We start from the raw sequence: 13,007 nt of genomic DNA, 5'->3' as shown, positions 1-13,007 counted from the left end.
TACTCCTGCAACCCCAGAACTGGGCAGGAGGAGGACGAAGGTTTGCGAGGGAGTTTGAAGCCAGCCTGGACTATATCTGGATTTGCAGGCTAGCCAGGGCTACAAAAATTAGACCCCTGCCCCCGTCTTTAAAAAACAAAAACAAAAAAGCAAATAACACAGGAAGAGGGGGGAGAGGAGATGTAAACTTTTTTTTTAAGCTCATTAGGAGCGGTTTTGTAACGGAGTAAAGGTTCTGATATTTTTGCGCTCCCCGGTTTGGAGAGCTCCGCAGCAGCGGACAGGAGAGATCAGCCTGCTGAGAGAGAAAATTGAAACAAGTGCAGGTGTTCGCGGGGCCTGGGCCTCCTTCTTAAGGCAGGGCCAGGCCAATGGTGGCCCCAGGCTGAACCACGTGGGGTGCCTCAGAGCCTATGGCACGGCGACCGGCTTCTCTGTCTCTCGCCAGCCTGTGGTTCCCCGGGAGAGCAGTGGAGAACTGTCAAAGCGATCTGGGGTGGCGCTGAGAGTCCGTGAGCTGCCCAGCGCCTAAGGCCTGGCTTGTAGCTCCCTACCCCGGGCTGCCGGCCCCGAAGTGCCGGCTGCCACCATGAATAGTGAGGAGCAGTACTACGCGGCCACACAGCTCTACAAGGACCCGTGCGCATTCCAGAGGGGTCCGGTGCCAGAGTTCAGTGCTAATCCCCCTGCGTGCCTGTACATGGGCCGCCAGCCCCCACCTCCGCCGCCACCCCAGTTTGCAGGCTCGCTGGGAACGCTGGAACAGGGAAGTCCCCCGGACATCTCCCCATACGAAGTGCCCCCGCTCGCCGATGACCCGGCTGGCGCGCACCTCCACCACCACCTCCCAGCTCAGCTCGGGCTCGCCCATCCACCTCCCGGACCTTTCCCGAATGGAACCGAGACTGGGGGCCTGGAAGAGCCCAGCCGCGTTCATCTCCCTTTCCCGTGGATGAAATCCACCAAAGCTCACGCGTGGAAAAGCCAGTGGGCAGGTAAGCCTGGCTCTTTCTCCCTTTCTCTTCCCGTAGTCTGGACTTGGCTGCTACGATCTTTAAGCGTTCCCCCAGGCCTTTTCCCCAAGTTCCTCTGCTCTCCGCAGGGATAACGCAGGCTTAGAACAAACTCTAAGGAAACCAGCAAATCCACTCATCTTGGCAACCTCTTCTCCACTCAGCACGCCTCCCTCCTTGCGCGTGTCCTGAGCCTTTCTTACCCTGGGAGCCGGCTCCCACGCTGGAAAAAGACGAGGCCTAGCCAGGTTCAGAACTCCCGAACTCTCTGGATCCAAAAGCTGCAGCGAGGAACCTGAACTCCGGGGCACCAAGGGCCCCCGAGCAAGTTATGCAAGATGTCTCTGACCTAGGCTGGATCCCTTCCGAAACCCCAGGCCCCTTCACTTCCCGGCCCTGTCCTAATGGCTTTACTAAAGAAACGGGGAAAGGGCTGGGGGGGGGGCGCTCCTGGGGGGCATCGAGCAGGAGAAAAGCCGGAAGGGAAAGAAAAATTCTGCCCATCTAGGCCTGCGAAAGGTAGGGTGCCGAGGTCCTGGAGAAGGAGAAAGAGTAGGAGGTGAACATGGAGAGTCTGTATCTACGTGAGGTGCTCACCGGAAAGCTGAAAGGCAGGTGGCTCACTCTCTCGGCAGTCTGGCAGCTGGCAGAGGACTCTAGGGTGCCAATTCTTTTTGAACCAACCAAAAATGTTTGAAGGGTCCTCTCAAGTTGTGTCCCAGGAAGCAAATATGCAGAAGAAGGGACTTCCTTCTTACTGTCCTGCCCAAAGAAGCGAGACCCCCTGGGTTTCCTTAGCCCTAGGCGCCTGCTTTGCGATAAGTCCTTCCTTCTAGCCGAGGTAACAGACCAAGCCCCAGGTCCCTTCCCCGCCGGATGCTGGCAGCCAATTCGTGAGGGGCCCGTGCCCGCCGCTACACAATGTTATCTCTTCCGGTCTGCAACCACTTCTGGTCACACCTGGACTGCAAATCGCTGCTTTTTCTTTTGCCTTCCGACCGACCCACTGTCGGGAACCAAGGGTTAAGAAGCTGGTGTTGCCATCCCTTGATAATTCTCAACGTCGATCCTCTGGCGCCGGGTCTGACACTAGCCCTGGAGCAGCCAAGCAAAGCTCCAAGAGGGTAGGGGGTTAGCCAGGCTCGTCAAGATCCGGGGTGGTGGGGGTGGGATCCTATAGCTAATTCATTTTCTCACAGAGGCAAAAATCCTGACTTAAAACGGCCCAAACTCTTGGTGGGAGCTTCCACCAGACGACACAGCAGACGACACAGGTAGACCACTGCAGAGAGAGGCCTCTCAAGGCCAAAACCAAAGGGCGCTGAGACCCGGCTATTGGGCTGCCCGAAGATAGACCTCCACTTATAGGGGCTCTTGGTCCGTTGTTTCTTGCCAAGGATTACTTCTTTCGGGGTTCCGTTCCATTCTTTCTGGCTATCTGCTCCTGCTCTGGGCTAGGGCGGAAAGAAGCCAGGAGTAAAATCTGAGGAGAAGCGGAAAGCTTTTGGTGTATTTGGGGAACGCTTTGGAGACATTTTCTGACTGAGATCCGGGTACCAGAAGCCTTTGCGGGTCCTTTCCGATCCTCTGCCAGCGGGACTCTCGGCAGACTCTCCCGCTGGAAGCCTGCGAGGAGCACCAGCCCGTCTCCACTTCCGAAGGAACTGTAAGGTTTAGCGAACCCACCTGCATGCGCTTAGTGGGTTCACAATCCCCGAAAGTGCTTAATGACCAAAGGGCTTACAGTAAGACTGCGAGTACTAATGGCAGTAACCGCTTGTAAATCATTGGACCTAAAAGAACTTCATAATTCCCACTGGCGAGTTCTACTGAGTCCCAGAAAAGGGTCAGATCGGGAGACTCTGAATATGTCACCAGCGGAGTCCAACTTTAACTTCCACCCCTGGCTTCCTCTAGCTGATCGCAGGTCCCTATAGTTGTTCTCAAGGACTTGACAAAGTAGACAGCTGAGAATGGGATGCCGGAGAACCCGCCAATTACGTTGGTGTCATTTTAAAATAGTTCTTTAAGGAGAAGTATCTTTCCTTGCCTAGGCCAGGAAAGCCCTGTGTGGTTTAGAGGTGTTCCTGGGGACAAGAACTGCTTTCCAAAGAGTGGTCTAGGGTCCTCAAGCTCAGGTTCTAGTGCCTCCTCATAACCTGGGGGAAGATCAGGGAGCAGACTCCATCCTGGGAATTAATCCCTTGCCCTCAAGATACTCATTCACCCTTCAGCTCTTTGAGAAGTGTCTCTCTCCTCTGTCCTGAATCAAGTCGGCTCCAGGCTCTTCCACTGAGCTTTCTGGAGAGCCCTCAAAGCAGCATCCACAGTCCAATGCAGTAAGTGCTCTGCAGAGATGAGAGGACCTGGATTGGGAAATACTGATTTTTGTCACTGATTCCCTGGTGACTTGGGTCTGTTGCTTGCTTTAGATGCGGGTTTGGAGCAGGCGAGGACAAGCTCTTTGGCGACCCATCCCTTCTCAGAGTAGCTCTCGGTTCAGGTTGGATCTGGCCTCAGCAACATTTGTGGTCTTCTCCTGCCAAGTATGGCCTTTCCCGAAAACAGTATTTCTTCTCCTCAGAGGAGGAGGGCTAACTGAAATTACAGTACCAATTAACACTCGGTTGTGACTAATTATAACTATATTAAAATAATATTCAGGCCCAGGGAGATGACAGTTTGAAACAAGCAAACAAATGAACCAAAACAAAAACAATAGGGGTTGGGGATTTGGCTCAGTGGTAGAGCGCTTGCCTAGGAAGCGCAAGGTCCTCGGTTCGATCCCCAGCCCCGGAAAAAAAGAAAAAAACAAAAACAAAAACAATGTTCCATGGGTTGAATTTCAAGCCTTACGACCTTAATTCAATCCACAGAACCTAAGATAAAAGGAGAGAACCAACTCCCTAAAGTTGTTCTCCCACCTCCACATACACCACACACACTGCCTCGCTCTCACAAGCATATTTTACACACAATAATAATACATATTTAAAGCAATAAAATGGTATATGTTAAAAGACATAACTTAAATAAACAAAATATGGCCACCATAATTTTTCAAAATCTATTAGGGAGCTATTAAGTTCATTTAAAATTAATTTTTGAGACATGTTGCTGTTGCTGACCTGAAACTAGCTAGCAGACCAAGTTCACCTCCGACTGCCTCCCCCTGCCTCTGCACTAGAATTAAAGACCTTGCCACGGATAAAATAAGTTAACGTGTCGAGTTTAGCATTGTTTTAATGCAACAGTGAATAAAGAGGAAAATTGGCATTATATATAGTAAAAGTTTAGTCTAGAAATGTTTCTCGGATATATATATATATATATATATATATATATATATATATATATATATATCATCCCTATGAGGACAAGACAGTAATCAGACTGAACTGGGTCAATGTCAGAACGTTTGTTTAAAATCCTGCATTTAAGGCATATCCTTAGTAGAATGAAGTCAAACAATTTTCCTATTATTTGCATTTTAGCCATCTTAACATCAGTTAAACGAACTAATTTTTTAAAAAAACGAACTAATTTTGAAACCATGGGTTGTCAGATCCAAGCGTGATATCCTGATATCGGGGTGAAAACCGGCACGACTATGACTAGAGAGAAAGGGTTCAACCACAGTGGTGGGTCTCTGAAGCAAGGGGCTGCAGCTGGACTAAACAGTTGCGATCAGTAGGAGGGCTTTTCTTGGCCTGGAAACAAACTCTTTGAGCTCATGGGGTCGGGGGGACCTCACTAACCGACGGTGTTGCCCACAGGAGGTGCATACGCAGCAGAACCGGAGGAGAATAAGAGGACCCGTACAGCCTACACTCGGGCCCAGCTGCTGGAGCTGGAGAAGGAATTCTTATTTAACAAATACATCTCCCGGCCTCGCCGGGTGGAGCTGGCAGTGATGCTCAACTTGACTGAGAGACACATCAAAATCTGGTTCCAAAACCGTCGCATGAAGTGGAAGAAAGAGGAAGATAAGAAACGTAGTAGCGGGACAACGAGCGGGGGCGGTGGGGGCGAAGAGCCGGAGCAGGATTGTGCCGTAACCTCGGGCGAGGAGCTGCTGGCATTGCCACCGCCACCACCTCCCGGAGGTGCTGTGCCCTCAGGCGTCCCTGCTGCTGCCCGGGAGGGCCGACTGCCTTCCGGCCTTAGTGCGTCCCCACAGCCCTCCAGCATCGCGCCACTGCGACCGCAGGAACCCCGGTGAGGACCGCAGGCTGAGGGTGAGCGGGTCTGGGACCCAGAGTGCGGACATGGGCATGGGCCCGGGCAGCTGGATAAGGGAGGGGATCATGAGGCTTAACCTAAACGCCACACAAGGAGAACATTCTTCTTGGGGGCACAAGAGCCAGTTGGGTATAGCCAGCGAGATGCTGGCAGACCTCTGGGAAAAAAAAAGACCCGAGCTTCTGAAAACTTTGAGGCTGCCTCTCGTGCCATGTGAACCGCCAGGTCTGCCTCTGGGACTCTTTCCTGGGACCAATTTAGAGAATCAGGCTCCCAACTGAGGACAATGAAAAGGTTACAAACTTGAGCGGTCCCATAACAGCCACCAGGCGAGCTGGACCGGGTGCCTTTGACTGGTCGGCCGAGCAATCTAAGGTTGAGAATAAAGGGAGCTGTTTGAGGTTTCAAAGCGAGTGCTTCTTCCGATCCTCCCTCCTCTTCTCCTTCCCTCAACTTTTCCTAAATTCGTTCCCCCTCTTTAACCAAATATTTCAGTGTCCATCCTTCAACCTATACCATTTCCTTTGAAAATCAGAAATTCTTCACACCCGGACCTCCTTAAGCTCCCAATGGGACTTCCAGGGTCCTCAGGGACAAAGGTGCATAAGGACAATTTGAAGTTTCTGTTTAGAGCGCGAGTATCTTCCCGGAAGAAAGCCAGGTGCCCTGGTACACCTTGAAAAACTATCCACAAAGCCCGGATGTGACTTCCACATCGTGAATAGAAGATGGGAGGGAGGGGCAAGGGAAAACTCGTTTTCACTTAAAGCCTAAAGTCAGCCAATTGCTCCTTTCAAGGTCTGAGCCTGGCTTGTAGGCTGTTTGTGGGAAATGCTTAATAAACACAAAAGCAAGAGAGGAACTGAAGGCAACCTGGTTCTATTTCAAACCTTCCTAAAGGGTGGCAATATTTCCATTTCATTTACCCCCCCCCCCCAGCTGAGGACCGAACCCAGGGCCTTGAGCTTGCTAGGCAAGCGCTCTACCACTGAGCTAAATCCCCAATCCCTCATTTTAAATTTTTAACTAGCGTTTTTTCGATTAAAAAATTCTTCTTCTTCAACGGCTGTAGTGGTGCACATCTTTAGTCACAGCACTTGGGAGGCAGAGGCAGGCAAATCTCTGGGTTTGAGGCTAGCCTGGTGGTACAGAGCGAGTTCCCAATGGCTATACAGAAAAACAGTCTTGAAACCCACAGCTTTTCTAAAGACAGGGTTTTGTTTCCGTTTGGCTTGGCTTGGTTTGGTTGTTTGGAGTGAAAAAACCAAGGCCAGCAGTACCTTGTACTAACCACAAAGTTGGGTTGTTTTAGTTGGGCTTCAAACTTCTTTCCCACCCTCTGTTCCAAAGGCAACTCTAAATAGCTTTGGCCCAGCCCCATCTGAGATGAGATGAGAGAGAGAGAGAGAGAGAGAGAGAGAGAGAGAGAGAGAGAGAGAGAGAGAGAGAGAGAGAGACTAGGCAGCTAGGCAGTTTGTTTACTTATTCAGTTTAATAATTTGTTCTGTTTCTTAGCGCCACAACCCAGTAGAAAGAAACTCTCTTGATCAGAAAGGTGATGTGTTTTTTCTTCTCTTCAGTGTGAATATGTCCTTTCGGGATGCAGCACGCAGCTTGGGCTCCGGAGTGAGACAAATCTACACTGGAGATGTCAAAAAAGATTCAAGGTCCTCTTCCACTTTAATATAGTGGCAAAACTTGTGCTTCCTCCTAGGGTTACTGCAGGATTTAAATTAAAGATACAAACCAGTTTAATTTAATATCTAGAAAAGAGTTCTAGCCATATTATTAGCTCGTCGCCATTTTCCTGAGTAACTAGCCTCTTCCAGTCTTCACGGGTCCCTGAAGGGTCTCTCCTTTGGCAAACCCCTGTACAGTTGAAGCGATTTTCCGGTACCCATTGGCCTTAACTAAGCAATTCCTAGTTTTACCAAACTCCCTTGTTGCCCACAGCAACCCCCATCTCCCCCCTCCCTTCTCAGGATGTTTGGTTGGATTGGTGGAGAGGCTGAGAGGTTGGATTGGTGGAGAGGCTGAGACGGGTCCTTTTGCGTCTATGTAACGTTTGGGTTCCAGAGTAAAGAAGCCTGTTCTGGAGACTGGCATCTCAATCTTACTCTGATTGGCAGGACCTGTGGGATGTGCCCAGGAAGAAAGGCAGCAAGAGGCTGGCAGGAGCTGGGAATCTGGGGCACCCTTAGACTGGTGGAGGCTGGCAGCGATCTCTATGAATCAGCTAAAGAGATCAGCCCATCTTTCCACTTATTTGCACAGGAGGGTGGGGGTTTGAGGAAGCTGGGGGCATGGGCTTTGCTCAGAATATGTTTCTAAAAACAGTCTGGTTACCCTGACCTTGTATGTCCCATCCCCTTTCCTACACATGACTTTGACTGAATCACCTAATTCTATCCTTCCTTGTATCTGGGGCTCAACTCGAGGAAGGAGGAAGATGATGTCTCCCAAGGGCTTTGAAGGGGATCCGACACGGGGAGGCGGTGTCTGATAGTTTCTAGTAGAAACCTCCCTTCCTGAGTGGGACTGCTGGCCAGACAGTCCTCAAGAAAGTGAGAGGCAGCCACACCCAGCTTACCAGTAGGTTGCAGCAGGCATGGGGAGAACTTCATTGGGATGACGCCTTGCGTAGCAGGATGAGATTCAACCGCAGAAGTGAGAGCAGCGCCTACAGCTCCACAGCGGGGCGGGGGCGGGGGTATCTTCACCTGTGTAACCAGGAACTGGGGAGCAGCCGGAGCTAACTAGCCTCAGGGCACACATTGAGACCCCCCTGGGGATGTGCAGGATGGGCTAGAGACGCTGGGAACTCCAAGCTCAAGCCCTGTTAAAAAGCCCGGGTTTCCGAGCGCTGAGGCCTTAAGGATGGGGGTGGAGCACGAGTGGGGGACTACTCACCTTCCTTGGCAGGTCGGCTACTCCGCTAGTCCTCCACTAGTCCGCTAGTCGGTTTGGTGTGCTCCTCGGTTTAGAATGCTCCATTCACTAAGGAGCAGGCCACTGCAATGACTTTGGAAAGTGTTAGGGGTGGATGTGTGAGCACCGAGTGTGCCTACTTGCACCTCTACTCCCCCACTTCGTTTCCCCGAATATGCCCAGGGCAGATTCCGTCTGCCCCATGATTCCTCTTGAATTCATCAAGCGAGGGGCGTTCCCGGATACAGATGTGTGAATCAGCCCTGAACCAGTACTGGCTGTGGAGAAAAGAGGTGGAGACCTGGAGAAAGTACCGGGGATTCCTCACCACACACCTTCACCAGGAAGCCTCTGGAAAGGACAAGCAGACTCCTGTGGGTTTTCCCAAATCCTGGGGGGTTCCCAGTCTAGAATGGAGGTCGCATAGAGATAAACAATACAGAGAGAGAGAGAGAGAGAGAGAGAGAGAGAGAGAGAGAGAGAGAACAAAGCTTTTGCTTTTCTTTGGCTACACCTCTTCCTGTGGCTTTGCTCCCAACTGTTCCGATAGCTCATGTCCGACAGATCCATAGTACATAGCAAGCACTCAGTTGGGTGGTGCTTGTAATACACGGTCTTCTGTAAGGCAGGAGCTGCCATGGGAAAAATTCATCTGGCTCTTTTCATAAGCTAGAATCCTTACTGTGGTGGCCCCAGTGAGGTTTCTAAACCCTCTCACTCTTAACACTCAGCTAACCCCAGGGAATAAGAGTTATCAGGCTCTCTCAGGGCCTCTTTTTGGAGAACAAGGGCAGCTTCAACTTCCCCGGTCATCTTTAGGTTCCTGACCTGATAAGGCCATCTCTCCACATCTCCCTCAATTAACAAAGTCCAGGGTTGGGGATTTAGCTTAGTGGTAGAGCGCTTGCTAGGGTTCCGTCCCCAGCTCAGGGGTGGGGGGTGGGGTGGGGAATGGGGTGGGGGTGGGAGGTGGGGGGTGGGAGGGGTGGTGGGTGGCTGTCCAGGCATTGAAGTCCGAGTGAAACGAAAGCCTCGCTTGCTCGAGGTAGGGGAGCCTTCCTAATACATTTCATTAAAGATATAAATATTATTTTACTGTCTATGTATGGGTGCCTTGCTTGCATGTACGCATGTCCCATGTATGTGCCTGTGGAGGCCGGAAGAGGATGTCAAGTTGTCAGTCATCATGTGAGTGCTGAAAATCAAAGCCAGGTCCTCTGGAAGAGTAACCCACATCCTTAAGCACTGCCATCATCTCTCTAGCCCCTACCTCTTGCATTTCTACCATATACACCCTCCAGCAATCTCTCTCTCTCTCTCTCTCTCTCTCTCTCTCTCTCTCTCTCTCCCTCTCTCTCTCTCTCTCTCTCTCTCTCTCCCTCTCTCTCTCTCTCTCTCTCTCTCTCTCTCTCTCTCTCTCTCTCTCTGAGATTGTGTCTCTCTGTGTATCTGTGTTTGGACGGTTGATGTTGAAGGGTGAGTCCAACTTTGTGTGTCTGGGTAATACCTGCATAACCCATACGATGTCTTTATGTTCATGCATTTACTATGTGTCAGGTAGGTTGCCATAGTGGCAGTGGTCAGGTAGCACTAAATACCAGGGGTGCTTTCCTACATGCCTTTTCCCTTTCCCCTCCTTCCTTCCTTCCTTCCTTCTTACGCATGTATTTATTTACTTATATACTTATACACAGGGTCTTTCTATGTGATCCCAGCCAGACTGGAATTCCATATGTAGACCAGGCTGACCTTGAACCAGCAGATCTACCTTCCTTTGCTTACCAAGTAGTGGAATTAAAGGTGTACACTCTTCCTTCTGTCCTTCCTGCCTGCCCGCCCTCCCTCCCTTCCTGTTCTTTCTCTGTGTTGTAGCAAAGGGCTGCACTCACAGCAGGCAAAGTTTCCTCCACTGAACGCAGCCCCCAGTCCACTCTACATTCTTAACACACAGGACCTTGCTCTGGTGAATATTGTCTCGGTTCTTCATAATCTGAACAGTATTGGAGGCAGGAAACAATTGGTCTGTGTCATCTATCCCCTTCTACCAAAGTTTCAGCCCTCTGCCACTGGAGTAGTTTTTAAATGTTTTCGAGAAAAACTGAGTTCACAGAAAAGACCAATCAGGCCTTGGCAGCTTCACATACAAGCACTCTTAAAGATTAGATGTCCTCGGGGTTCAGAGGACAGCAGAGTCCTCCACTGAGATGGAATCAAACTGTACTCAAGCCCACCTCTGGCATGGGAAACTGAGGTAGGGCACCAGGGAGTAGAGTCATGTCTCTGTAAGAACTGGCTGGGACCATTCTCGAAGTGTATCTCTGTGGATAGATTGGAAAGCAGAAAAAAGCAGCCAGACACAGTAGGAAGGGAAGGTTAAGTTCTACAGAGAATGACCCTCAATAGCTCTCTCCTCCCAGTCCCTTCTACTGTGGCTAGACAAGGCAGCCTAGCCAGGGGAAGGGGATCCAAAAGCAGGCAACACAGTCTGAGTCAGAGACAGCCCCAGCTCGAATCATTGGAGGACTCGCATGAAGACCAAGCCGCACATCTGCTACATATGTGTAGGGGGCATACGTCTTGCCCATGTATGCCTTTTGGTTGGTGGTTTGGGGCCCATGGGCCCAGGTTAGTTACCTCTTAGGTCTTCTTGTGGGGTCCTTGACCCCTCAATCCTTTCCCTGGCAATACTACCTGAGCTGCTGGGTGGAGGCTCTCAGAGGACAGTTGTGCTAGGCTCCTGTCTGCATGCACAGCAGGGTTAAATTAAGTGTCAGGGGCTGGCTTTCTCCCATGGAGGGGGGTCTCAGGTTGGACCAGTCATTGGTTGGCCATTCCCCCAATCTCTGCTCAGTTTATCCCTGCATATCTTGTAGGCAGGACAAATTTTGGGTTGAAGGTTTTGTAGGTGGGTTCGTGTCCCCCTTCATTCACTGGAAGGCCTACCTGGCTACAGGAAGTGGCCACAGAACTCTTACCTAGCATGCACAATGACCTGGGCTCCATTTGCAAAAATCCACTCATGTTTTGGTCTATAAATGAGATGCCATGACTTCGCAAATACACATAATTCCAACTGTAGGCTGTATTCTACAATTCAACTTCAAGGGATTGAATTGCCTAGGGTCTTTTCCTAAAGACAGAGGAAGTGGAAATATATACCTTTTTGGAACTGGGGCTTCAGTGTTTGCCTAGCTTGTACCAGACCCTGGGTTCACTGACCAGCATTACAATAAAGTCTATTTCCTGAGCACGCGCCCAAGACTCTTGTCTGTATTTGTGACCCACTAAATTCTTCAAATGTATGGTTGGTTATATAGAGCCATATGTACGACATATTTTGCTATATCCTGTGAGTGGGCCTTGGTTTTTTCTGAGTAAATCTTTTTCTTTTTCCGTTTTGAATTCTCTACTAGAGCTGATTTGTAGGGCAATAGGGCTTGAAAGTATCATATCTCCTGTCTGCCCATGCTCCAAATCACTCAGAAGTTTCGCCCAGCTAAATCAGTGTGGCAATGTGCTCTACATTACATGGAACCATTTCTAATTCAGAAAAAAAATATACGAAATGTATCACCAAAAATTGAGAATGGGAAGATCCTGTGATTATTGGATTCATTATAACAAATGCAGCGTACTTTATTTGGACTTAACGTTGCAAGAGAACGTTTTTTAAAAGGGAAATGCAACAAATGATGATGTCTCTTTCCCCAATCAGTGAGCCCCTCCCCCAACCCCAATCAGTGAGCCCCTCCCCCAACCCCAATCAGTGAGTCCCTCCCCAACCCCAATCAGTGAGATCCTCCCTCAACCCCAATCAGTAAGCCCCATCCCTCATCCCCAATCAGTTAGCTCCTTCTCCCATCCCCAAACAGGGAGCCCCTTCCCCATCCCCAATCAGGGAGCCCCTCCACAGGGACACAAGCAAAAATGAGGCACAGCCATCTTTCAAGCTACCCTTTATCCCCAGACTCAGAAGAAGAGAAAGTGAAAGATCCTTGACCAAAAACAAAAAATGAAAAGGTTTCCCTCAGAACCCTGGACAGGGGTTGGATTCCGGAGCCCTGTCCAGTGTTTATTGCCCTTCTGAAGTAGGGCAAATACCTTAATCCTTTTGACCCTGTCTGTGGCCCCTGGAATTAGGCCTCTTCTCATCTTCTGTGGTTGTTGTGAAATAGCTTACGAGACAAGCGCATTTGATGGGGAGTAGGGCTTTTCCGATACATCAGGTCTCTCCAAAAGCTGCGCCTTCACCTCTCCTACTAGATCTGTGGCAGAGTTTTGTTCACAGACCCCAGGGAGAGGCAACATTTAGCAATGAAATGCAGCCTTTTTAAGGGCCTTGTGTCCCTTCTCTGATGGACACAGCTGAGTCTTGTCCAGAGCCCTGGCAGGAGTGTGTGGATTGTAAAGTCAGTCCTGGCCAGACACAAGCAAAGGAATGGCTACAAACAGAGGACTAAGTCACATCCCACGGCTCTGGTACTTGTCAACCCCCAAGTTTGCCACACAGGACATGCATGCATTATCTAATTAGAAGAGTTTCGATGAAGTGGGATTTGCATTGTAATTCTTAGGACCCCAAGACTCAGAGATTGTCCCCAGTCCCCATTTAGAAGTCATTTCCTTAGCTGTTACTATATCCATCAGAGTTGGGTGTGATTAGGGACCTTACATAGCAGTGACTTACACGGATGCAATTCACTTCTCTCCTACACAGAAATCTGAAAGTTAAGTCGGACAGAGAGCTCAGATGTTGCAAGGGCTGCCTCGGGTGTCCACCCACTAGCCCTGCGTTGTCTGTCCACTCCCACAGGATACTCCAGC

The 13,007-nt window shown here is 50.1% G+C and overlaps 1 protein-coding gene across 1 annotated transcript; it reads left to right on the top strand.

Annotated features, from left to right (window-relative positions):
- The first annotated feature begins 464 nt into the window (after nucleotides 1-464).
- On the top strand, nucleotides 465-5,664 carry Pdx1 (pancreatic and duodenal homeobox 1). Its single transcript, NM_022852.4, has 2 exons — nucleotides 465-995; nucleotides 4,790-5,664. Exons 1-2 carry the CDS (start codon nucleotides 590-592, stop codon nucleotides 5,233-5,235), a joined length of 852 nt encoding a protein of 283 aa, NP_074043.4. The 5' UTR covers nucleotides 465-589; the 3' UTR covers nucleotides 5,236-5,664.
- Nucleotides 5,665-13,007: the final 7,343 nt, after the last annotated feature.

This window comes from Rattus norvegicus, chromosome 12 (assembly GCF_036323735.1).
Source record: "Rattus norvegicus strain BN/NHsdMcwi chromosome 12, GRCr8, whole genome shotgun sequence".
NCBI lineage: Eukaryota > Metazoa > Chordata > Mammalia > Rodentia > Muridae > Rattus > Rattus norvegicus.
Note: the sequence above shows the minus strand (reverse complement) of the source record. Positions and strands in the feature narration are given on the sequence as shown.

Coding starts and splice junctions, on each gene's coding strand:
- Pdx1 (NM_022852.4), top strand. CDS start 590: ATGAATAGTGAGGAGCAGTACTACGCGGCCACACAGCTCTACAAGGAC. Junction 996..4,789: donor GTGGAAAAGCCAGTGGGCAG/GTAAGCCTGGCT, acceptor TGTTGCCCACAG/GAGGTGCATACGCAGCAGAA.